The sequence below is a fragment of the Amia ocellicauda genome, chromosome 17, assembly GCF_036373705.1.
Source record: "Amia ocellicauda isolate fAmiCal2 chromosome 17, fAmiCal2.hap1, whole genome shotgun sequence".
Lineage (NCBI taxonomy): Eukaryota > Metazoa > Chordata > Actinopteri > Amiiformes > Amiidae > Amia > Amia ocellicauda.
The window spans coordinates 6,043,893-6,070,572 of NC_089866.1; the positions used below are offsets into that span (position 1 = coordinate 6,043,893).

Below are 26,680 nucleotides of genomic sequence, written 5' to 3' on the forward strand. Positions count from 1 at the left end.
CTTCCAACATGCCTGTCAGAAGTCTCCTGTATTAAGAGCCAGTCCTGTTCTAGTACATGCCTATAAGGAAATACTTTGGGAAGTATTTCAGTAGGTATGCACCTTGTTGACCTGGGAAGTACTCAGCCCCTGACCCAATTTGGGCGGAAACGCATTCGGCTGTGGTTGTTTGACCTCTTGCTACTCTCTTTCCTGTCCCAGTGTTGCAGGAAGGAAGGATGCGGTTTACTGTCCTCAGGCGCCGTTGTTCATCCCAAATAAAGAAACGGCTTTATTAATTCCAGGCTGTCTTGTGAGACATAAGAAAACATTGTGGATGTTGGCAACCACAGCATCTTTCCCTGCCATGCATCAAGGGACAGTCGTGTTTCATTTGCGTTAGTTATTTTGTTACACATAATGCAGATATGTTGAGTCTTGTACCATTCAGATGTCATTTTAAATTCGCTGGAAGTGCAACCAGTTGCTCTCAAGGAATGATCTGTCTTCAGAAATAATAAGGGCCTTTTGTCTCAGTTTTGTTTATGTCTGTTGTTGATGTGATGCCGGATGTGCAGAACTTAATATCGGCCGTACGTCTCCAACATGAGAAGGTTTTACACAGACATTACAATGACAATCAGCAGTCTAAGTTGCATTTGTTATACAGCGATTTCCGAATGTGAGTAGTCGTTTTAATGCAAGCGAGGAGCATCTGTACTTTTGCATGGCATGCTTTTTAGTTTGTATCACAGAATTGGGCCATATTTGTTGAATTAAAGAGCAAAACTGTTGTGAGTTGTGAAGGGGAAAATAAAAAAGCTAGGGGGCTATTCATTACAATTGAAAATGACGGAGACTGTTTTGTGAGATATGATTTATGTGTCGTTTTGCTCGGGATGAGACATGAGGTTTTGATGAAAAAGCTGCACTTCAGCCCTGCGCAAATCATACCCTTTACACCAGTCTCCTTTGTGAACCAAAGTGTCTCACGTACTGAAGGCCGTTTAAAAGTACACTAACACAGACCATGAGTGCGTGTGGCGACAACAGAGTAGAAAATACATCTTGAAAACTTACAAAGATTAATTTGTATATGATGAACCTGCATATACAGTGGGGGGAAAAAGTATTTGATCCCCTGCTGATTTTGTATGTTTGCCCACTGACAAAGAAATGATCAGTCTATAATTTTAATGGTAGGTGTATTTTAACAGTGAGAGACAGAGTAACAACAACAAAATCCAGAAAAACTTATTTCAAAAAAGTTATAAATTGATTTGCATGTTAATGAGGGAAATAAGTATTTGACCCCTTCGACTTAGTACTTGGTGGCAAAACCCTTGTTGGCAATCACAGAGGTCAGACGTTTCTTGTAGTTGGCCACCAGGTTTGCACACATCTCAGGAGGGATTTTGTCCCACTCCTCTTTGCAGATCCTCTTCAAGTCATTAAGGTTTCGAGGCTGACGTTTGGCAACTCGAACCTTCAGCTCCCTCCACAGATGTTCTATGGGATTAAGGTCTGGAGACTGGCAAGGCCACTCCAGGACCTTAATGTGCTTCTTCTTGAGCCACTCCTTTGTTGCCTTGGCTGTGTGTTTTGGGTCATTGTCATGCTGGAATACCCATCCACGACCCATTTTCAATGCCCTGGCTGAGGGAAGGAGGTTCTCACCCAAGATTTGACGGTACATGGCCCCCGTCCATCGTCCCTTTGATGCGGTGCAGTTGTCCTGTCCCCTTAGCAGAAAAATACCTCCAAAGCATAATGTTTCCACCTCCATGTTTGACGGTGGGGATGGTGTTCTTGGGGTCATTCCTCCTCCTCCAAACACGGCGAGTTGATTTGATGGCAAAGAGCTCGATTTTGGTCTCATCTGACCACAACACTTTCACCCAGTTCTCCTCTGAATCATTCAGATGTTCATTGGCAAACTTCAGACGGGCCTGTACATGTGCTTTCTTGAGCAGGGGGACCTTGCGGGCGCTGCAGGATTTCAGTCCTTCAAGGCGTAGTGTGTTACCAATTGTTTCCTTGGTGACTATGGTCCCAGCTGCCTTGAGATCATTAACAAGATCCCCCCGTGTAGTTCTGGGCTGATTCCTCACCGTTCTCATGATCATTGAAACTCCACGAGGTGAGATCTTGCATGGAGCCCCAGACCGAGGGAGACTGACAGTTATTTTGTGTTTTTTCCATTTGCGAATAATCGCACCAACTGTTGTCACCTTCTCACCAAGCTGCTTGGCGATGGTCTTGTAGCCCATTCCAGCTTGTGTAGGTCTACAATCTTGTCCCTGACATCCTTGGACAGCTCTTTGGTCTTGGCCATGGTGGAGAGTTTGGAATCTGATTGATTGATTGCTTCTGTGGACAGGTGTCTTTTATACTTGTAACGAGCTGAGATTAGGAACCTGTATAAAAGACACCTGGGAGCCAGAAATCTTGCTGATTGATAGGGGATCAAATACTTATTTCCCTCATTAACATGCAAATCAATTTATAACTTTTTTGAAATGCGTTTTTCTGGATTTTTTTTTTTTTATTCTGTCTTGCACTGTTAAAATACACCTACCATTAAAATTATAGACTGATCATTTCTTTGTCAGTGGGCAAACGTACAAAATCAGCAGGGGATCAAATACTTTTTTCCCCCCACTGTATTATAGTCTTGTTTTAAAACAGCTGGGGCTGTGCATATCGTATTTGGTAACATTTCTGTTTTGTGTAAGACAGTGTGCACAATAACACGTAATCACATTCCTTTCCCTAAAAAAAGATCTGATATTCATCCTGTGTGGTTTCTTTCTCCTGTTGCCTCCGACAGACCCAGCCAGTGCCCAACCCTATGGCCTACTACATGCACCGGTCCCCCTGGTGGTTCCACCGCTTCGAGACCTTGATGAACCACTTCATCGAGCTTGTTGTCCCCTTCTTCCTTGTCCTGGGACGTCACATGTGTATGACCCATGGAGTCCTGCAGATTCTTTTCCAGGTCTGTGCTCTGATTGGAGACACCTGTAGGAGATACGCTATTGATTCAGTCTTCCATACCTGGTGTTTTATACCAAATACTCTTCAACCTGTGTCTGGGAGAAGGTAGGCTAGATTTACTGTGGCCAGAAAAGCCTGTTCAGTCCTAATGTCGCAGGAAACCCTTGCTGAGAAGGAGCATTTGAAGTGAGCTGAGAGGGAGCTGTGGAGGGCACGATATTTGTAATCGTTGCATGACTGTTACCACGATCAGCCTCAAAGGTCTGTTCTGAGTAGAAAAATCTGCCTTTTGAAGCCCCTCTTAGCTGTCAAACAAGCTACTTCATTCCACTCAATTCGATATGTCTTCATTTCATACTTCATACTCCCATCAGTCTCGGCCAAAGCAGTCGAGCATCTTGAGCAATCCCGAAACATCCATTATTCTCTCTGTGCATTAGTGAGGGAATGATGTACAATTATATCGCATGGTGCGTATTTTCTTCCTTGAGTTTGAACACGAGCACTTATCACGTTTGTTCCAATATTTTTCTGCAAATCATTGGTTTGACACCTGATTACAGGGCAAAAAAATTGAGGTTTTGCTAATAAAGTAAAATATATTTAGTGAAGCACATTCTTCCCAATTAAACAAGATTTAGCTACACTATCTGATAAGTACAATTTATAAAGGCTGCCAGGAAATTGATACCATGGCTTTGTTCCAGACTAGGGCTTGTAACCGATATCGGTCTGGCAACGTTCATGTTGTCTACTAATGGTAACACAATCCAGTACTCTGAAGTCACACTGCCATCTACTGGAAAATTGCACATTCCTGTACAGAAAACACGACTAAAAACTACATTGAGCAATAACATTGTGTATTTTTTTTTTTTTTTTTTCTTTAAGTGGAAAAAATACTTAACCTAGGGAGTTTAGTCTTTAATAGAAATGGAAAAAAATCACCTGACTTAAGTTACAAGTTGCGAGACAATGTCAGAAAGTGTCAGGCTTACCTATGACAATGCCTTTCTTCCAGGTGACCCTTATTGTGAGTGGGAATCTGAGCTTCCTAAACTGGCTCACCATTGTTCCCAGCATCGCCTGCTTCGACGATAAGAGCCTGGGTTTCCTGTTCAGCTCGGCAGAAGGCAAAGCAAAGCAGCTGGTGACCAAAATACAGTCCCAGGAAGCTTCAGGACAGAAACCAGATCCAACATTAGGTATTACGCCTTCTGTAAATCTAGTGTAGGCTTGGGTGGACACAGCAGTCCACTCTTGACAAGCCCTGGATGGTTTTTCCTGTAGTTGTCCTGTAGCAGGTCTTCTGTGCAGTAGTGGTCAGAGGTCTGGACTTGTAACTGTGGGATTGTGGGTACTAACAAGGGTCTTAGCCAGGTGTCCCCAGTAAACACCCAACTGTATAAATGAGTATCCACGTGAGCTGCTTTGAGTGAAAGCCTCCACCAGATAAATTCATAATGAAATCATACAAGTTTGAAGCATTTTATAAGGAAATGCTGCTCAATGGCCTTTTCAACTTCCATGTGTCCCAGAGTCCTGTTCTCAGACACTGTCGGCCCCGTCTGCTTATTTGCACCTTATAGAGACAGGATCAGGAAGGGTAATTAGAGCCCGAGAAATCATCGTCTTCCCCCGTAATTAAACCTGCAGACGCACATCTGGAGGAACCCGGCCTGTCCTGGTTTTGGCAGCCGGTCAGCAGAGCAACTTTCATTGTCACAGAGCGGGGCTTTAGGCTGCTGCCGATTAATCACTTGTTATTAATGCATGCTAGGCCAAAGCCTCTAAAAATTAAATGGGTGCTTAGCATTGAAAAAATGTAGTAAACCGGGAGCCAGGTTTTATTTTTCTTTCAATAATTGGCCTCTGAAGACCAACTAACACTTTTAGTTTTATGTTGGGGGATCTTTATATTAACTGGCCATGGAAATTCTTCACTTTTATTAAATTTTTTACAGAACTGAAACATAGACGCTTAATTAAGACAAAAACTTGATGCGAAGATAAAATCGTTATTTTTTCCTCCAAGCTTCTTGTGCAAAACAAATTGATCTTGGTTGTTAGACAGTGACGTAAGGAACCAGAACTATCTGAGCAGTATCTGAGATGTTTGACCGTGACAGTGCCATATTCTGCTTGAACCAACAATCACGACTTTCTGATTCAGATTTTATGTATTTCTGTAATCCCAGGTTTCCATTTCTGGGATCCTAAATGTTAAAAAGGAAGTTAAGGACTGTTCAAAAACATCTATTTAGTTAAATCTGCGACACTACACGGCCCCCACTGTCTGGGGTCTCCATGACCGAGAACTGCTTTTCTGCAAAACAAAATGAACAATCTGGTGCTAGCTGATTTATTATTTTTCATATTTTTTCCCAGGCATGCTAATCCGTCGAGTGGTGAATGTCTCCATGGGGCTCCTGATCGCTTACCTCAGTGTGCCGGTGGTTCTCAACCTGCTGAGCTCCAAGCAAATCATGAACACGTCCTTCAACCCGCTGAGGATAGTAAATACATATGGAGCTTTTGGAAGGTGTCTAATCTCACTTTTCTCATGGCTTTGCCTGTGTAGAGTACTAGCTTATCATGTGGTGAAAGGTGGGCAACACACTGGACCGAAATGAGTGTCAAATGGAGAGAGAAGAGTTGCGTATATATAGGTTTTTAAATGAGTTATATCCTCCAGTGTTCGTTCTTAAATCTCTTCTTGGATCTACTGCAAACTGTTAAATGTATGCTTTTTTTGGGGGGGTCTTTTAAATTTTTTTATTTTTCCAGTATTACAAAAGAAAGAACAGAAGTCGTTTTCCAAGGCACATCGAGCCCCGACCACAGCGACCCCACAGCTGTATGGGAAGAATACGACTTCAACTGCAAACCGGGCAGCCTGAATAGACGGCCTTGTCTTATATCGCCTTACCACTATCGACTGGACTGGCTGATGTGGTTTGCAGCTTTTCAGGCAAGTTTATTTTTTTTAAGCACACAGAAAAAGGAACAATTGCATTAACTAAGGAGAAACGTTGCCTTTTGAATTTGTATGAATATATGTATACATGAAAATAGTATTTAGAAACTGAAACTGTTAATGTGTTATGTGTCCAAAAGGCAAAGCAAAGGTAAAATATATTCCACAAGCCTGTGACCATTAAATGCACATCCTATTTCCTGTTTCACGTTGAAAATCATTATTACATGGCCAATTAGGTTACAATTACAGCAAATAAACTCCTAGAGGGAATCAAACCCAGTTTACACTTTATTCACATGGACCTGAGGTGATTTAAACACGTCTTGTTGCAGCATAATGACTGGTTTTCCATTGTCTCACTCTTACAGTGATTTAGCGCCTAATACCAACATAAATACCTTTACAAAAGTAATTTCCTTTAAAAGCCCAATGAGTACAGTACATATTATTATAAACACTTCAAATTAAACCAGAGTACGACTCTCCAAGGCATAATTATAAAGCAGTTACACACTTCTAACTTCTGCTGTTTGCCCCCTGTTGTTTTACACTGAAATTAAAGCTAAAAATATATCCAGTCTGGAATGGGAAGATTTAGAAAGCAAGTCTTAGACTCGGCCCTGACGTGTAAAGGGGCCAGGTCTGAAAATCGCACTGAGGACTAATGCACCGAGAGACAGTTTTATAGGTTTCCATGTGTTCCTGATTGATTGAGATCATACAGGATGACAACTGCAAAAACTAGACGGATAAACCGTTTTCATCCTTCCTCCCGTGCAGACCTATGAGCAGAGCGAGTGGGTGATCCAGCTGGCAGGGAGATTCCTCGCCAACGACACAGTAGCTTTATCGCTGATTGCACACAACCCATTCGAGGGCAGGGAGCCCCCGAGGTGAGTCTGATGAAATGAGCGGCTGCGTTGCGCTTGCCTCTGTGTTAATCAATAAAGACATAAATACACAATGGGCAGAAATCCATTGTTTTCGTTTGTTTATTTTCTTCTGTCTCTTCTCGTTATCCCGAGCGCTCTGCGTTTCTTTGGGACCATCCCGTTTTAATGTAGTTTGTGTGTTCGCGGTCCAGGTTTTGCCTCCATCTGTTTATGCAGACAGCGCACCCTGGCCAAAGACTTCTCTTTCGAGACACAAAGACAGTATCCCATTTAAAATCATACGTCGTCTTCTGAACAATCTCCAACTCATTTAGCTCTCCTGTTTTTAATTCCCACATCTGGTTTTCAGTTGATGATATTAACGGCCCCCAAATACAAACATAAGCTTGATATGATGCCATTTTCTAGATTTGTGTGTGTGTATATATATGGCTTAAACAAATATAGCAAAAAAAATAAACTAATTTAAAACCTTGGAGTGGGTTCATTTTCTTCAATTTCAGCCAGTCTGTCTGTGCTGATTTTTATGCTGTTCATTTAAAGTCTACTAAGAGAGAAATCCCCGGTCCTGTAGAGCTACCTGGTGCTCTGTTTTTCATTCCCACCCAGATCTTATTTTCATGACTGAACCAGTTGTTGGCGACCCATTTACACTCCCTCACCGTTCTTCCGAGATCCCACAATATAGAGATCGTACGGCTGTAATCGTTGGACGGGATTTTGTCCGTGTCTAGAAACGCGGGGAGGAAAAGCCAATGAGGATACTTGGGTGTGACAGCCAAGCTTGCAAGAGGGAGGTTTTGATAAAGGTGGCGAAAGCTTCACTCGGGCGATATCTGGAATTTGATATCCAGTTCTGTCTATACTGTCATAAAAAGAGGAAAATATGCCCGGGAGAAGCTGTAAAAAAATGCCAGCTCGACTTCCTCTTCCTCTGAAGGGCATGGATTTTTATGACGCGTAGAATGAACTCAGTCTTCATGGCTTCAGTCGATGACAGCTGAGGGGAGAGTTTCTGAGGTCTTTTTCCCCGTTAATGCAGTTATTTGATTTGGCGTCTCCGTCAGAGTGTGGTGAAATGATTAGAAAACTTTATAAAAGGGCAACAAACTAGTACCTTTTTAAAAAAACTCACACTGGGATTCTTTAACCACAAGAGGTCATTTTACTGTAACTTATTATCTTGATTGACCTTCAATGACTGAAATACACCATCTTCCTCCTGGACTCCTCAGATGGTTTTATATTTGAGGTTACATCTCCACTTCTCCGACAGGCCATTAATTCGGACAAAAAAGGAATTTCTGTTTTTCCCTCTAAAATTTCCAGCTGTTGCCTGTGAGACAGCTGCCCTCCTCTGGAACTAATTACAGCTGTCTGGGAGATTTAAGAGTTGAATGCAGCTACACGAATATAGCTACTAACTTTTAATACATTCAGATGTGGATGTTATAATATGCTGACATACAGTGAAATGGGAAAGGTGTTGGGGTCAGCTGCTACTGGGCATCTGGCAGCCTGCCCTTTCTTGTCCCCGGTCTCAAGGTTATATTTATTGAGGTATATTAATTGTGCCGGAGAAGGTTATACAGTTCGGGAGGTAAATTGGCCGGTACTTCACAAGCAGAGAGCTAAGAGTCTTCAGAGAGGTTTCAGTGTGTCTGAGTTTAAATTTGCGTAGACACACTAAGAGGAGGTTTGTTTGTTTGTTTCTGCAGATTTGTTGTTTGATATTGTTTGGATGGGAATGGCATGTCTGTTTCCTCCCTCCAGTTCTCTACGAGATGTGGTAGATTACATTCATTGAACATGTTAAAGAAATGTGTTCCAGTCAAGAGCGCAGTGTCTTGTGGAAACATTGTAATCTTTTCCCCTGTGAAATTCATGCCTGGAATAATTCCTCCTACTTCTCTTTATCTTTAGGTTATGAATAAAGATTTGATCTCCAGTCTAAATATAGACTAGTTGTTCAACCTTATTTGTCTAGTAGATTGTGTGTGTGTTTCTGGGATATCAGGAAGCATAAACAGCTGTTGCAAACTTGCCTGAATCTGGCGCTGAATTTATTCCCCAGAAGAGTGGAAGATCTCTCTGATTCCTGAAATAAATCTTGGCTTATTCCTTGAAGGGATTGCTGACCTGTGACTTGGTTGTAGATATGAGACACTTAAATTGTGTGCAATAGCAGAATAACATGATTCACAGACATTTAAAAAAGAATAGCTAGTTTTCACAAACCACATGAGTATGATTTATGAGCTAGTGAGCAGTGACTAATATATACAGTCCTTTCATCTAGACTGTTTGAAAGAAACGTATTTTTTCTGTATTTAAGAGCCAAGATGATGCAATTCACATTTTGTCGATGTTAATAGATTAAAATAGCATTTGTACAGTTTGTGTCCGGAGAATGTATCTATTTTTCATCATTTACATTTTCCTTCAGTGTTAATAATAAAAGTTATATGGTGTGTGTATATTTGGATGTGCTGTTCTGTAGATTAAAACGTATATGTATGTTTTAAATCATTATCACTTCTCTAGTTTACTTTTGATGTCTGATATGCAAAACTTGCTGCATCTCTTTTCTGTCTAACAATTTTCTGGGACTGTCAATCATTATTTCAAACCACTCAACCCTTTCTTTTTATTTAGTTATACCTTGGTCTTTCCTGCCCCCTTGTGGCTATTACAATATATTACACAAAGCACAGCATATAAATATATGATTTCAATGGTACAGAAATGAATGTACAGAATAAACTATTTTGGTCTTGTATTATTGTGTATTATTAATAATAGTTTTAATACAGCTGGTCAGGCATGTTAAACTTCTTTGTAATAACTGCTCTAAAAGATTAAAATCACATTTAAAATGTAGGCTTTTAGAAAAGAGAGTTATTTTCTTCCCTGTCTAAGGGATACTGATTATTTTCTTCCTTTCCAGGTGGATTAGAGGAGAACACTTCCGGTATAAATTCAGCGACCCCGGCGGGAGCCACGCAGCCCAGGGGAAATGGTGGATTCGGAAGAGGATCGGACCCTATTTCCCACCTCTCAATTTAGGGGGGCTCAGAAAGTACTTTGAGTCACGTAATTGGCCCCACCCAGACATTCACTGAAATTCAATAAAATGAAGACGCCTTTTACAAAACAAGTCTCTGCATGAGTATCATTGAAGAAAATTACAATGAACAACCAGAAGTCTTGGTCCATATCTGACAGCCTCATATAAGCCTTCCTATTTAGTGTTTTGTTTCCCACTGCATGTATATATATTAATTCCTGTGTTCTTTATAAGCTTAACAGAAGACTTGTGCTCACACTGTGTATGTATGTATGTATGTATATTATATATATATATATATATATAACAAGTTTTTTTTTCCAGTTCTCCTTAGTTCTTTTATATGAAAACAAACGAGAAAACATTTCTGTGCTTGAAAAAAACTCAATCTAGTTTGATCTAATTAACGTTTCACTGTGATCTCTAGTATAAGACTCCGTTTCACCTAATTTAATTCACATTTGAACAGAGCGCGAGAGAAGTTTTGATTGAGAAGCAGCCATCTGGCCAGTTGTGCTCGTTTGGCTCAATTGAGAGCGTTTTGGAAAGATCTCCGCATTTACTTCTGCTTCATGGCATCGGCATTTGTTTCATTCACCTTCATTACCTTCCCTCTGTGGGTAGAAGTGTTTCCCATTGTCGGCTTGAATGAACTTGCATCTCATGTGTTGCATCTCCGGTCGAGCCGCCGCTTTTCAGATTTGAAGTTGTGATTTCAGTTGACTTTGCCATTTACTGTAGGGAGGAGCTGCCAAAGTCATCTTTGTACCCAGATAAAGAGATTCAGGTCTCTAAATCTGTGTTGTGAAGGAAAAACAAGACTGGAATGATAATGCCCAGAACTGTCCTGTGTTGATGTTCAAAACTGGATACTATATTCTTAAAGGTGTCACATTTGTTTTAGCATCTCTCCATTTAAATGTTTGCTTTTTATCAATTCCAAGCATTGGTATTCAAATACATTCAGTCAATATTAACCCCTCAACCCTTGTCATAGGTTTCCCTTCATGTACCATCTACTTGATAATTATAATTAGTGTTGGAAATATGCATGCTGTGCAGAGAAAGGCAAGGAAAGGGACCACGACTTGTACAAACTAATTTGTTACATGTGAAAAAATTTGAAAAAAAGTTTTGAAATAAAATAACTGTTATGAATGTTGTCCTACACAAGAACATGGCAGCAAGCAGAGTAATGGAAAAGAACAGCCTAATGGTACAAGATGAAAAGGCAATATACTTAATGAATACTTTATGAATGTTTTTACTGGGGAAGAGAAAACATAACATTTTGCAAATTGAAGAGGTTTTTACTGCCCTCAGTAGGAATATGCGAGACCTCGCTCATGTGCATTGGGGGATTTGTGTTGCTTCTTTCCTGATGTGTTTCCTCATTTAGCTCCTATCAGAGAAAGAACTGGATTGTCTTGAATTTTCCTCCTGCCCAGGTGTATCCAGCTGCTGCTTCCTTTCGGCTCCTCTTTTCCTCTTGAGATCACCTCAGATGTAAAACCATCCTCTCCCAGCACACGTACCCAGCAGATATTCAGTCTGATGACCCTATTTGCATATGTTCCTGCTGTCTGCAAAATCATCTCACAGCACATTGAGCTAACCTAACACTGACCTGGAATCCATTTGTCTTTGTGCTACTTTGCGCTATATTCACCGGTCTCCCATGAATTGATTACCACTGTGCTCAATGCAGGATTCCCGCAGAAGACTTTAGTGGCTTCCTCAGATTATTTCAGTCATGGCAATGGTGTCATTTCAGTCCTGTATTGAAAGAGTGACACTGTCTAACACACCACAAAGCCATGGAGCAAGATCACGCCCCAGCACTGGTCTTGGCCACAGCAAGAAGCTTCACACCCGAGACCAACCGGCCCTGAAAGATGCCATACCTTCTCTGGGTAGTTTGACCCTTGGGAGGCAGGTGGACAACGAGAGCATGAGGATACGTGATGTGGATTCAGTCACACCAGCATCCCAGGCTTGGGCTGCTAGGCCAGACCACTGTCTGTGGGTAACCGGCTGCAGACTCGGGAACATTTTGCTTTGCGGTTGAAGGACTGTGCCAGCAGTGAAGAGCATGTCAAGAACGCTCAGAAGCTGCTCTGAACACACGAGAGCAGAACAACCGCTGTTCCTGCTCCTCCTACACAAGCTGCACTCCTCCAGCGCGCCAACGACAATGGGCATCACCGGGCACAGACCCTGCAGTCTGGTTCTCTTCCAGGATCTGTATTATCATCATCAAAAGCAACGACCATTTGAGTTTGGTATTTGAATAGCAAGCATTTCTCTGAAACCTGCAACAGCTAATGGCTGCCTGCTGGCTCTGCACTGTGAGACTTTTTTAGTCCTCTGTCACACTTTTTGTTTGTACTGTTGTATACGATTTGTCATTTGTGTTTTCCTATATGACAGTTTGTTGTCCAGTATGATATTTGTTGGCTGTCCTGTACCACAAACTGTCTGTCTTTCTTTAGTAGGCTTGTATTTACATATTAAAGGGGTTATGATGTAAAAACGGCTGAATCAGTCTTTGGGTCTATGACCACTGAGTTCAGCTGTAGGAGGAATGCTCTTTATCCGTTTGTTTTTGTAGTACTGTGTTACACAATTTAGTGCGATATGCTGTAGTGTAGTGCAGTGTAGAAGTGTGGTGTGATGATATACTGTAGTACAGTTATAGACATACTGCTGTATTATTCCTGCTTCTGAGATGCATACTTAAATACTGTCATGGACACTGAAGTACCTGTTTTTATACTAACACATACTAGCCTACTTACTGTCAGCCTACAGCCTACTTACTGTCACTTACTATTATTTGTGCATACTACTCCAACTTACAACGACCTACAAACTGCCTTACAAAATACTATATATTCAATAATAGATTGTGCAAAAGTACAGTCACATGCAGACAGAGTTGCTTCAGGGACTTTAAATTCCAGTTATTATTATTATTATTATTATTATTATTATATTAATAATAATAATAATAATGTTACAGCTGAAGGCTGAATACCCAACCATATTTAATTTTTCACCTGAATATGAAACCTGCATTTTCCTATTTATGAATACATCTTTCTGGAGTTCAGTCATATTATCCTGGTAGTGAACACTATGTTCTTGGTTCTCAACAATTGCAACTAGACTAATTTTAATTGCAACTCTTATGCAATTTTGCAAAGGAAAAAAAAACATCTAGGATCTCTATGAAGTTTACAGATAAAACTATTATTATTTTTCTGCGCCTTTAATGTCCAGGGTTGCTAGTAGTCTTTTTCACTTGGCAGCGAGCAGGTTTATGCTGCAAGGTGCAGCTTTTGTTTTGCAGTAACGGGATTGCCTGCTGCCAGCCCCTTATGACTGTATTATTGGCCACTCCTGGCGAAGCCTGCGAGCCGATTGGAAGCCCGTGGCTCCTGTGAGCGCAGTGGAGAGCAGGACGCGCCGGCCCCCTCACTGCCAGCGCACAGCAGCGCCGAAAAAGTGCAGAGAGCCAGAGGGGGATGCATGCGTTATTTACAGCCATCATGCTCACATACAGGTGAAAACTCCTGCGTCGACCTCGGACATCCAGACGTGTCGTTGGGGGGGAGGACAGATCACCGATCCGCTACTTTATTGCATTTCTTGTTATTCGCACCCACCGCTCTGGGGGGACTCAAGCAGGCAAGCTGAGCATCAACCTGGTGTGCGTGCCTGCGCGGAGCATGTCCCGGAAGAAGACGGCGCGGCGGAGCGGCACCTGCGGGCCCCCGGACAAGAGCGCGGCGGGGGGCCAGGGCGCGCGCGGGGCGGAGGGGCTCGCGAACGGCGTGGTGCGCCCGAGCCGGCCGTCGCTCAGCAACAGCAGCGAGTTCTACGACGTGGCTTTCAAGGTGAGAGACGAGCATCACATTATATACATTTATACACATATATACATCTATCTATATATACACACACACGGGTGCGAACCGCAGCCCCTAACAAGTGCCTCACTTCACTGAAGTTGACAGTCCGGGTGTGTCCTGCGCGTCAGATGACTGCGTCTATATTACAATTAGAAGTATTATTCTGGGATGCGCACAAAGGCGTGTCCAGCGCCGTGGAAACACGTGTGTGCATCCTCATTCCTCAATGTCTGTTTCAGTGTCTTAGTATGATAACAACTGAACTTATTTCGAAAGAACAGAAGTCGTGTCCGATCCATCGGCTCTTTGGCTGCGTTGCTGGCGGTGGGATTGAGGTGCCGGGCGGAGATGAAGCGCACCTGTCCGTCACTGCGGCGGACTTATTATTAGTCAATAAACCGCTGTTATCAGTGCAAATCGCCATGCCTCAGTGGAAAACTGCACTGTGGGGCTGAAGTCAGTTTACACCTAATATAGATGCAATACTGTGTTTGTGGGTGGATGGGTACCATAAGTAGCGTCTCTGTTTAGGACAAAGTTTATTAATCGACACTGTGCAAGATACGCCTGTCAGGTAGGTATTTATACCAAAAAGTGACTCACTTCATATCTGGAAATGCTCTTGGCTGTCAGATTGTACTACATAAATGTTGAATCCTGATACAACGACTACTTTTACTTAGTTATATTCAACATGATTTGAATGCATGCTAGCCTGTATCGACTGTCAATCAATCATACACTATTTCCAGATCTATTTATGCAGCTGTTGTGCAGGTTCAATATTGTGAAGTATTTTGCTAGTTTTTAGCCACAACAGTAACATGTGTAACCAGTGCTGGCAGTACATTGTGTGCCTGATAAAAATTACTAATTATAATCACACAACCAACACGTGGTACAGTAGCTGTATGTTGTGAATTAATGCACCATAATTACATTAACACTGCCTAGACCTGTCTGTTTCAGTTGTTCAGGAATTCAAGGATGCACCTGGGGTATTGATAATGATGCAGTGAATGGCACAAACCATTGTGGTTACATTAGTGTTGTTTTACATGATTATGACTAAATTTGGTCTTTACACATGGTGATGATAAAGTATAGGCTGAATGCTGAGCTGTAGTTAGCATTATACAATTAGACATTTAACCATTATGCCACCCAATCCCAATTGACTAAAATGTCTCAATGCAAACCAGTAAAACTTCAGCATGAACTAATGCAGACCCTCATTTGAACGTCTGAACCCTGAGCTTACTTTTCATCTATTAATTAGTCTCAAACAACATCAACCTAATGACACCAATGCCAATTGTACCTGTTGTCCAAACTAAGGTAAGGCAAAGAACACTGTACCATGTTAACTTGCCCGTGTTTTACTGGGGGCACCACATATCTTTTTGACAACCTCTCGGCTGCTTTAAACAAGGTGTCCTTAAAACTATTTGTTTGCATGAATCCTTCATTTTGACTTGCAGTGCATTTCTTATATTGGCACCTTAGTAACATGGCTTTTATGAAAATGTACCTGTTTTGTATGGGTAAAACGGTGCGGTTTCTGACTTGGCTGCCCTAGGAAAGGACATTACCCATCATTATTATTATTATGCTTCTGATTTATTTTATCCATGTCTTCTTAAAATATACACTTGTGCATCTAAGAAGTCCAAACAGGTGAAAATGGGGGTGACATATGCACTTACTGTTGCAGGGAAGCCAGGATGTTTTGCAGTCTGAGTGAGGAGAAAATTAGCCAGTGCCCTATTCAGACCGAGTCATGTCATCAACCTTTCACACACGTGTTAATCTCATGCTACACTGACCCTCCGAGTGTTACAGGGGTCAGAAATTCATTGTTTGTGCGTGTCTTCCACAAGACAAGCGTGACATCCACAAGAGCCTTTGTCTCGCTCCTCTGACACGCCGACACATCCGGCAGTGATTTGCTGAGGGATCATGCCAAGCAGAACATCAAATTGATTTATATGCATATGCACAACAAATCAAAACTTCAGGAGCCAAGGGTGCTCTAATTAATTCCCACTTGACTGTATTTTAATTACTTGCAGAGATTGTGTCCAAGTGAACAAGGTTTTCTGCGAGCCGCTGCATACATTTTGTCAATCAATAGTAATTATAGGATGGCAGAGCAGGACTCGGGAAGCTGGATCGCTCTTGGAGAATCCTGCTAGGAGGAGACGCCTTCCTTACGTCTCTTCGGTGGGGTGGTGTTGTTCAGATCTCTTTATTTCTTATGTGTTCAGGTGATGCTGGTTGGCGACTCTGGAGTTGGAAAGACATGCTTGCTGGTGCGTTTTAAGGATGGTGCTTTTCTGGCTGGGAGCTTCATTTCGACAGTCGGGATTGACTTCAGGGTAAGCAACTCCGAAATCACAGAACTGCACTGCTGTCAGATGTACAGATATCAGATTAACCCACACCAAAACTCGCTAAAGTGTGTTCGTCTGAAATGGGGAGGCGAGCACAGAAAAGCAGTTTTTGATTAATAAATCACAATATATTTTTTCATAGTCCAGTACAAGTTCTTCAATTATTCAGGGAGAATCAAATAAGCTTTATACTTTATAACATAACTGGATGGGTTTAAAAGGCTAGATTGTCATATTTGGTAGAACATTATGTAGAACAAATTATTTTGATAATCCAAAATGAGGTCTGGAAAAACCCAGTTTCTGAGCTACCCAGATGCAGCAATGTCTGAGGGAGTGCAATCCAATCTACTGTAGAAAAAGTTCAGTATTGTTCAATGCACATCTTCAAGCATGTGAATGTGATTCCTGAGATTTTACTGAGATGTACTTTTTACCCTCAGTTAAAAGGCTTTTAATCACTTTTAATCACTAACCACCTTCAGAAGCATTGCAGGTTAGAAGAGAATCATGTAAAATGTGTGTGTGTCTGTATTGACCCTACTGTGAAGAATGCTACTTAAACAGATTTTCTAAGCAGGCCGGATCTCACTAAAAGCATTGTGCTGCAGTCCATCATCGGACACGGCTGCTGTCCCTGAACACCCAGAGCAACGGCTTCATTGCACATGTATATAAACTCAGATAAGGACTTCAAATTTAATTTTCTTGGTGAATACTTTAATTCTCCAGAGAACAGGATACCTTCCAGCATATCAGAAATGCTGGGGAAACACTGTGCACATTATTTCATACTTTTATTAAGGATTTTTTTTTTTTTTTTTTTTGCAGTCCTACAGGAATGTTTCTGCACTAGTCTGTGACTTGGTACATGCTTTTAAATCTATCAATACTGTTGGCAATGTTGTTATTAATGTTAAAACAAGAACCTTTGAAATGACGAGATATTCTATTTTCCTCTGTGACTAAAGGGGATATAAATATATGCCCCACAAAATGTTATGTTAATTGTTGTGTTTTATTGTTGTAACATAGTGAAACAGCTGCTGCCTGCAAAGACCTTGGGTTTACTAAGGGTCCTGTATTTACTCAATCAATATTCCAGGACTGGATCACAAATCAGCTTGACATGGCTTAGTTTTTAGTCCACTCTTTCATGGATTAGCTCTGTGTATCTTTCTCCTAAGTGACTCCTTCTTGAATAAAGAGCAAGATGAGTATTTATCGGTAGGGTGGCATTATTTGCAATGGATATGAGATTATTAGGTTGACTTTACTGGCATGTTTTAGCTTTCTCTGCTAAACCATTGGGTGATGTCACTTAAAATTGTTGACTTCACACACCTTTTCAGCTCACTCAGACTCAACAGGTGTCTTCATGTATGAGTATGTTTCAGTTAGCTGACTCTACCCTTGACTTAAGTTGTTAGCTTAAAAATCCTTTCAGGAAGGTTGTGAATAATTTTCCTGATTTAAATCGGATTAGTAGGATTGTATCTCCTCAGGACCAGATAAATAGTTCCTTGGAAGCACTCCTTAAAAGGCCCATTAGTCTAAATGATCCCCCTTCACCACTGATTGCGACAGTGTAGTTTGAAAGCGAAACATGTCATAAAAGTGATGCAGTTGGGCCTAAATGCATACACACTCAATCACAGACCCATCATGTAGCTCTTGATTTGTCTTGATATATCCAGACATGTCTTTTATTTACTATGACTGAGAATTGAAGTATTCATATTATTTTTATTAACAGACTGTAGGGCTTTGCCACGTTTTCCACATTCTGTACAGTCAGTTAATCTGCTATTGGTTGACAATGGCGCACAATGTATTTATAAATATCTTTCTGGTGGCCTGATAGCAGTTTGAAAGCGCATAATTTAATTGCAATAATAAATACATGCAACATTGAATAAGAAATGGCTGATGGCTAGTGAAGGTATTGTAAATGCAGTAGAGGAGTGGTTTGGGATTTTTATTTTATTTACTGATTCGTTTATTTTATGGAGCATTGTGTGTCAGTCAAATACTTATGTTTCCAGAGAGATGCCTTTTAGGTTGAGTGTAACTCCATTAGTGGGTGAAGTCAGGAGTGGGTCCATACTATAGACATTCCCTGCTGTGACTATGTTTATAGGAAGAATAATACTGAGACTATTATGCTCAGGCAATTTACCGCAAATTAGATTTTAAAGTGTCCTTGCAATTCCACTTCAAGATGTATTTTTCCCTCCTTGTTTTGTAATTGTGTATTAATAAATATGGGACCGGCAGGCCATAATGGAATCACTGTGATATTTGTATTAAAGAAAAATGAAGCAAGAATAATTATCCCAGAAAGGTATATAAAAATATACATTTTAATTGTGTGAAGACTTAATTGGTACAGCATTTTCACTGTACTTTAATAATATGTGGTTACATAAGCTTTCCAATTGTGCAGTCCTTATTTGTCTCTGGGAGAAAAGAAGAAGCTACACATTTGATTGCCATGAGCTCATGGGAGTATTGTTTTATATGAGTAATTGTAATACCAGAGGCACCCTAACCTTCATCCTCTGTGATGAGTTGGAAGTAATCAAGTGGGATGGCTTTGTCAGTTCCTACAAGGATTTTATTTTTCTGGGCTAAATAGATTAATTTCTTTCCCCCTGTCCACATCAGAGCATTCTTCTTTTGATCTTTGCCAGACTTCCTCCTTCACTAAGTTTTATTAAACCTGCTTATTTCATGGTTTGGTGAGCAACATAACTGGGGAAAAAGGCAGGGACTGTCACACGGAAGAGGGCAAAATGAACATTAACGACTCACCAGCTATCGACTTGTTGACAGGAGGAAGAAGTGCTGGACAAGCAAGCCATCCAGCAGAGAAATGTCAAGACCATTCTCTGGAAATCGGTTAGCAGTGAATGCGATGGCCGTGCGGTTTAAGGCTGAAGATTGTTGTGAAGAGAGCTGACAGAAGCAGAGGGGTTTTCTGAAGAATTCAAAAGGGCAGAGAAGATGAAGTGCACTGGATATCAATTAGCACGACAACTGGAAAATCCTAACAGACACAGGTAAAGGTAAAGGGGCCTGGAAACGTGGAATTTGTGGTTTTAAAGGGATTGCTTAATGAGATTTTGCAAGTGCATTAACATCAGACACTCAATTAAGTGCTGAATTAAATAATTGAAACATAAATATTAAGCGTGATATTTAGTTTTGTTACAATGGTGCAAACTCTGATGATTAGATGAGACAATCAATTTCAGCCATATTAAAGATGGATACTTTAGTTTGCTCAGAGCACATTTGCAATATCTGCTCATGGTAGTAATTGGCGTCTCCAAGTAACCGTATATTACTGAGATTAAGGAAAGACTCCAAAACCTGCGTTTATGAGGTGTCCTTGGTGTAGTTCTTCCAGCAAAAGCTCAGCGGCTCGTATATCTCAGGCTTCTGACCTGTTCTCATATTAAACGTTTAATATGTTCCCGTTTTATTTCTTCACAGCCTCATCCACTTCTATGAATCACTGCAGATACTGAATAAAGCTCTGATTGATTTTCTGCCATGGAGAGTAGCTGTTCGTTCCCAACTCTTTTGTGTTCATTTCTACAGAGCAGTTGTTCTACAGAGGTAAAAATAATATGGATTGGCTCTATCAAAGCCCATACCAATCTACCCAAAGCCGTACAACTGCAAGGGACACCGCTAAAATTTCTATAGTGCATTGAATACGTAAAACCAGGATCAATTTGTTAAAATACTTTGGTCAGATCCGCAGCGTAAAAATAACATTTTGAAGTAAAAAAAAAAAAAATAGATTTATCGCTGTTGCTGAGCTTGAAGGCTCTGAGCTGGAAATATTATGCCTTAAGGATAAAAACTAAAATATTAGAAGTTAAAATGCACCTAGAAAACCAATATCCATGAATTGATGTTACATGCATTATATATCTCCCCAGAGGTTGAACCTCTCCTGTTCAAATCAATTTTAGTCTGTCATGACAAGGTTTCCAATCAACACTGGGTAAACGCAATTCATTAATTATATCGGCTATTAAAGATGTAAATCTGTGTTGATTAAAATTTGAGTGTAACTGCATGTTTCTTATCACAACTTGAATCACTATATTTGTCGGATTTATGTATTAATTTCATTGCAATTGTTTAACCTATTAAATAGTTTTGTAAGGAGACACTTTTAACTTTGTTATTACAAGAAACAACCATACGTTCTGAGTTCATTGTTTCTTGACAATCCCTGTGAAGAATGAAACGAGTTTCTTTTGTACGTCTTATCGGGGTAAATTTAAGATACCGTATCAGACCAGATAAATACAATGTTTGAATGCCCGCTTATCTCGCAAGTAATGTCTTGCTGTGTTATTGACCACAGTATTTCAAAGCTGGAAAGTGACTCAGTTCAGAAGTTCTTAGAAGACAATCTTTTCTTTTTGTTTCTTTTCTGAAGAGATGTCTTCTAATTAACATACTATCTGCAACAACTGCAGTGTACTGTTGAGAGATGTAACACAGCCATATTTCTTGTGTTTTTAAGTGAATGCATTTATTAACCACATGCAGAAATAAATGTATTCAAAAGACCTGGGTCTCTGCCAATCAGCAACAGAGTGCTGTTAAGTAACAATGGAACATAAATCTGGAGATATGTTTTGGTAAAATCTAGTTAGGGTTGAAGAATGAAACATGGGAATAACCAGGTGATTTGATTATAGCTCTATTTTATCGAGAAGCAGACTTTTATGGCAGTGCATGAAGGGGCTCTATCTCCTTCTGAAAGTCATTCTCGAACAGTCAGAGCCGCAAGGAGCGAAAACAGTTGGACTTGCTTGATAACGAACAGCTCAGCTTTTATCAAGAGAAGGTGTGGCCCAGAAGTGCCCAAGACATAAACAAATTATTAAAAGTGGAATAAAATAAAACACTTTCCATTCAGTGAAGGGGGTAATCTTTGAAAGCATTTTTTACAATCAACTGATATGGCTTCATTTATTTATTCAGTTTTGAACTGATTAAGGCAAATATATACAGACTCAGCAGGTTAGAGACCCCTTTTGAATTATGCAGAAGGAGTTATGCAGTTATTATACTATGTCCTAAGAGTTCACAACATAGGTATACATGATTCCTCTAAGGTAAAGAAATTATTTTCAAACATTTGTGTTAGCTATTAGGTATTGATGTCGGGGGAACTGATGGTTATGCCGTCAGTAAGCTTGACTTGGGCTGAAGAGAAACAATGGGAGAGCCTGGACTCAACCATAAAAGTGGGGCAGAGAAGACCATTCAAGCCATGATACTCATCCAGTCCAGTGTCTAACCTTATCAGTACTGTCCTTCAGTGTTCCCAGCAACGTTTATCAAGTAATTTGGGTGTGCTACATTTCCTATAATTTTGGGGCCCTGCTACTTTTCCAGCCTGCTCTTGACTGTACCCTGACATGCTGACCCAGGCTTAACTTGCTCTCCCCAGTTTTAGTTATTTGTGGACAAATCCCTGTAGCCAAGAAGAGTAACACTTGTACGTCTGTACTGGGGTATAATCTCCATTTAAAGAGCATGCTTTTAATGGGTCTGCTATCGTATCACATTCACTCTCTTCAATTATGCACAACCTCACAGTTTCTCATTGATCGGTTAGGTAAGGAACTATTGACCTCCACTTTGCTACCACAGTCATTTTTCTTGGTTTGAATAAATGCTGTTTATATTTTCATTAATTTAGGCTCCAAAGGGCCCCATAAATCCACGGGCATCTGCATTGGAGCGGACGCAGGGAACGGCGCCTTCAGTTGACCTGGGGAACAATTAGAGTCATGTGAAATTAAACCAGTGGAAGAGAATAGTTAAGTTGTACTGCACTGTAATAATTTTAAGGACTACCAGTGCCCCCTACTCTTAAAAATAAAATGACAAACAAATATAATAATTATAACTGTGCCAGTGGACTGGTATTAAGGCTGTAAACATGACTCTCCAAATAAGTAAAGAAAATGTGTAACAAGAAAGCTTTCAGGAATATCCTGCCAGTCTGCTAGGTGTGTTACAGAAATGTGGGGATAGTAATGTTCTAACTTCAAATGCTAAAAGTGTAGTCCTCAGCATTTACATAATTGTTGTGCCTTGCATCTGTTTCCCAAATTGACAGAATGGAAGGTATGCATTTGATATTTAACTTTGTCCAGAGTTTGCCCATTTATCTAAAATGGTCGTAGAAAATAAAAAACACTCTGTTTAGCTAAAATCGTTTCAGGATAATGCAGGTGACATATTTTCCTGAGCTATGAAAAAACGAAATGTGCTTGTTCCCACTGCATCCAATGTTTTAGTTTAAGAATTCAGGCATCTGTTCGCCATCGGGGAAGTGGAAGAGTGCTTGACTTTGACAGTAATAACAGGGTACTTTAATCCCCGGATGGAGAGCTTTCTGAATTCTGCTGTTCGGAGATGAAAGCGCTCAGTGCCACTCTGACAGTGGTGATAATTGGCATCTTGCATCTAATTAGGCACATTGGGGGCACGGTGTTTCTCTAGGGCTTAGCCATTATGCGAGGTAAATGAAATGGTGACACCCTACAGTTAGCGTTGCCCAGTTAAGGAGGCTGTTCTTATAACATAGAACAGAGACGGAAGTGATTGAAAGTGTAGCAAATTATTGATGAGATGTAGTTAATTTCTAATGTTGCCCCTGAGATGCATTCTGCACTTTAGCCATTCTGCCACGGGAAAAACAGACATGAGATCTCATCCTTGTGAGGGAAAATGATTGCCGATTGTCATAAACCAAGCTGTAGCTATACGTTTTCTCCAGTTATACGTGTTTTAAGGGGTTGTCGTTGGTCTCTTTTGCACATAATACCCTCACAGCTATAATATTCAGTAAAGCAGATTCTATGGATCAGAGTTATTTCCTGAAGTTTTTTTTGTATGCGTTTCACTTGATTTGGTAGATTGCCTTTTTTTTCCAGGGGATGTATTGCCCCCAAGTTACCAAACAGCGGTTTTGAGGATTGTTATTGTACTCGGTCCAGTAGACCACTACGAAGTGATCCTTCTCAGTCCGAAGCAGATATGGCTTGACATTTTTAAGATGTATATCACTTAGGAGCATTCTTTGAACAATGGCATATATTCAACACGTCAAAGACCAAAGCTGTGTATCTTGAGGCGTGAACTGAGGAATATGCAATGTAATGAAGGTTACAGATTGCATTCAGTTTAGTAACGTTGGGATGTTTCTTTTTAATGATTCTTTGCAATAAATTGTGCACAATGAAACTGAAGCAACAGACTATATATGGCTTGTTTTTCACTTCCCTGCATCAGATAATGGTATCCTATTTAGAAATATATACAATGGCTATTTGAGCCCTCAGTCACTTTATTGATTATTTTATTTGGGGGAATAAAAAATTGCAGGTTCTTAGCCATTGATCATTTAAGGAGACTTGGAAAATCTGAAATAGTCTCCCTGAAGGACCAGGTTTGGATTATGAGGGTTAGAAAGGAGTTGTTTACTACTATGGCTTTTTAAAAATGTTCTTTGAAGTGCTCTGGTTAGGTGATGCAGACTGCGGTATTGTTCCCTGGGTTCGATGCAAATGCAGTGGGAATTACAATGTCAATTCTTCTTTGACTGTAATAATATTAGGTTCTCTTATCCAAAGAAAAAAACATGAAATGCAGTTTAGATAACATATTTCTGAGGGAAATGACTCGCCTTTGTGAATATGGCTTTGATAGTTTTCCTTGAAGTATATTTTCAACATTTGCAACTTATTGAGAAGAAACACAGGTATTACAATCTATGGCCTGTTAGTTATTATCACAGTGTGTTCTCATACATACACACTGCCACACAGACATGTAAAACGTTATAAAAAAATTAAATCCATTTGTACATATCACCTGAAAAGGATGGAAGGCAGTGATGTTATTTTCCAGTTATTTCATGCCACGGTCCTGTAGGTTGTGTCACAGTGAACAAATGTTTTTAATTTCATTTCATTTCTAGTAAACCTGAAGCCTCAGTACACTTGGACTACAGATTGGAATATGTTGTTATAGTGTAAATTGTTATGCTAATCTGAATGCTGCTTACAGTTTGAGAAGAATACAGATTGTTTCAAAACCATATTTTCTGCGAGATCAAGCAGACTCCCAAAATGGTGGGCTTTGGAACATCTGTTGTCTTGTCATAACGTATTCAGTGTGGGTAATACATCATATGTGTTTCTATCAATAACTATATATTTTTTATACTCCTGCCAATATGAGCTGCTGATTCCCCCCCTCCCCGAGAACCCATAAAAAACAAAAGTAGAAAGTGAATCAGTTGGAAAAAAAATACATCTCTGAACTACTCCCACTTGAAGTCTTAATCCAAGCGAAGTCTTTCAGCCTCTTCCCTTTTTCAAGGCTGCTCTTGTCAAATTTAAAGCATTTCCGTGCTTGTTAAGACCGCTCGCCTTCAGCGCTTTAAGACCTATTTGGAAGTGTAGTTCAGAAAGACAACAGTAATTGTCTCCTGCTCACGGGCGTGCCACTGAGTGCCGATACTGCTGTCGGTGCCCGCTGTGTGTTATTCTATTAATCACTTGACTTTGTTCATGGGCCCTCCTTGGGGAGAAAGATGGAGATTTCTCTCTCACTCCCGATTTTGACATTCAGCCACGCAGCCACTGAAGGGAGACTACGTTGTCTGTAGTTCCCTCTTTCCATGCGTCCGTACTTTCCCTTTCTCTCATCTCTTTCTTTTTGCATCTCTCGAAGGTGGGACGTTGCTTTTAGCGAAAGGAAAGTACTGCAGACATTTCAACGATGTGCTAGAACAGAGGGAGACATCTATTTTATTTTCTCTTCCTTTAAGATAACCGAGTCAGCAAGATTGTGATTCAAGTGCTCAAAGTGGACTCTACAGTTGTAATCTTGATCTTTCTTGCTGATCTCCCTGGCCCTTCCAGCTGTATAAATGACACCGCAAATTAATTCCAATTGGCAGTAATGTAGGGTCAGGCAAGGTCATAGTACTGTATCGTCTGCCTGCCAGATGTAATAAGTGATCCATTATTCTATGCCTCATTTTAATTGCCCCCTGCTCCTCTCATATTTCAGCTGAATGTTAATGAATTACAGATATTAAACTCCTGAAATAAGGATGTTTAAAGAGAGAGTGTGCAGAGGATAAATGTGCTCGAGTAACCAGTGAGTGTAATTGCACACAATTACCATTAAAGAAAATGGGTTGTGTATGAAGTGATACTAACAACCAAACTGGGACCAGCATTGCTTTTGTAGGGGAGAGCCGTGGTTCTGTTAATGTTAATCTGCTCAACTAGCATATTCTTTTTCATCTTTATAATAAAGCACAAACATTGTACAAAAAGGTGATTAAATGGGGTTTAATTAGACAGTTGCTACTGTTTTCCTAGACCTTTGTGCATTGCTTTTTTGTTCATGCCAAATAGAAGCAGCCCTGTATTTTGCACGGATGTAAGGCAGGATTTGAGCTGGTCACACACAGGCACTTTAATTAGTGCCAGTATGAGCCATCTTCTGTTATGCATTGCACACACTGATGCTTAAAGGCACCGAGAAGCATAGGATCCAGATTATGTCTTGGCTCCGAGTCTTTTTCCGTCACATGCAACAGGCTGCTCCAACGTTTGCCAGCATTGAAGAAAACTGGCATAGGATAGTGTCTTGTGCCGAAAGCCAAATTTAACTTTTTGCATCTAGGAAAGCAATAGCAGCCACAAAACGTTATATAGAGAGTGTATGACTGCTGACTCTGCTGTATGCACAACAGTCCTTAGGGTTAGTACCGATTGCAACCCTTGACTGATTGTGTTGATTCCCTTTAGAAAACCATCTTCAATCAGTTCATTAATTGACCGAAAACAAATTTTAAACCTGAGCTACCGGGGGAGGGGAGGATCATGATGCCATGGACAGCATCCGTACCATATGAATGATCAACCTTCACATAGTGTGTCATTCTCTTTTCATTTGAAACCCATTATGGAAGGCGTCACGTGGCGTCGCGGGCCGAGGAGGAAGGGGGGGCTGCTTCGTTGCCTGGCTTTGCGTGCCCTTGCATTGCTATGGAAACCCTTTTCCAACATGCCATCCGCAGCAGCTGTGCACATTAAATCTGTGCACATAAAGCGAACGGCTGGCGAGGCAAAGCTGCATCCACGTCTTTGTGCTTTCCGTATTAAGGCACTCTTTTGGTTCGGGCTGTTTCACGGATGAAGTGAGATCCGGTTAGTTGGCTCTGCATCCGAAGTGCGCACTGACAATCGTGCAGAAGTTATTTGACATGCTATGATCCAGTTGTCAATATTCATGAATCATTTTTACCATACTAAATGTTCAAATAAGCAAACTTCTACCTTGAAAGATCAGCATCTTGAAATGATAAGGGGACTCTTTACAACTCCAAG

The 26,680-nt window shown here is 40.6% G+C and overlaps 2 protein-coding genes across 2 annotated transcripts in view; both read left to right on the forward strand.

The window, feature by feature from the left end:
* Window positions 1-12,443, forward strand: part of lmf1 (lipase maturation factor 1) — a 61,621-nt gene extending 49,178 nt beyond the window's left edge. The window contains exons 6-11 of the mRNA XM_066689320.1: window positions 2,810-2,977; window positions 3,998-4,181; window positions 5,365-5,518; window positions 5,764-5,947; window positions 6,737-6,849; window positions 9,797-12,443. Coding sequence (XP_066545417.1) covers window positions 2,810-2,977; window positions 3,998-4,181; window positions 5,365-5,518; window positions 5,764-5,947; window positions 6,737-6,849; window positions 9,797-9,971 — 978 coding nt within the window. The 3' untranslated portion in view covers window positions 9,972-12,443. The remainder of the gene's footprint in view (window positions 1-2,809; window positions 2,978-3,997; window positions 4,182-5,364; window positions 5,519-5,763; window positions 5,948-6,736; window positions 6,850-9,796) is intronic.
* An 834-nt stretch (window positions 12,444-13,277) lies between these two features.
* The window catches only part of rab26 (RAB26, member RAS oncogene family), a 91,587-nt gene continuing 78,184 nt past the window's right edge, over window positions 13,278-26,680 (forward strand). The window contains exons 1-2 of the mRNA XM_066689339.1: window positions 13,278-13,815; window positions 16,098-16,208. Coding sequence (XP_066545436.1) covers window positions 13,648-13,815; window positions 16,098-16,208 — 279 coding nt within the window. The 5' untranslated portion in view covers window positions 13,278-13,647. The remainder of the gene's footprint in view (window positions 13,816-16,097; window positions 16,209-26,680) is intronic.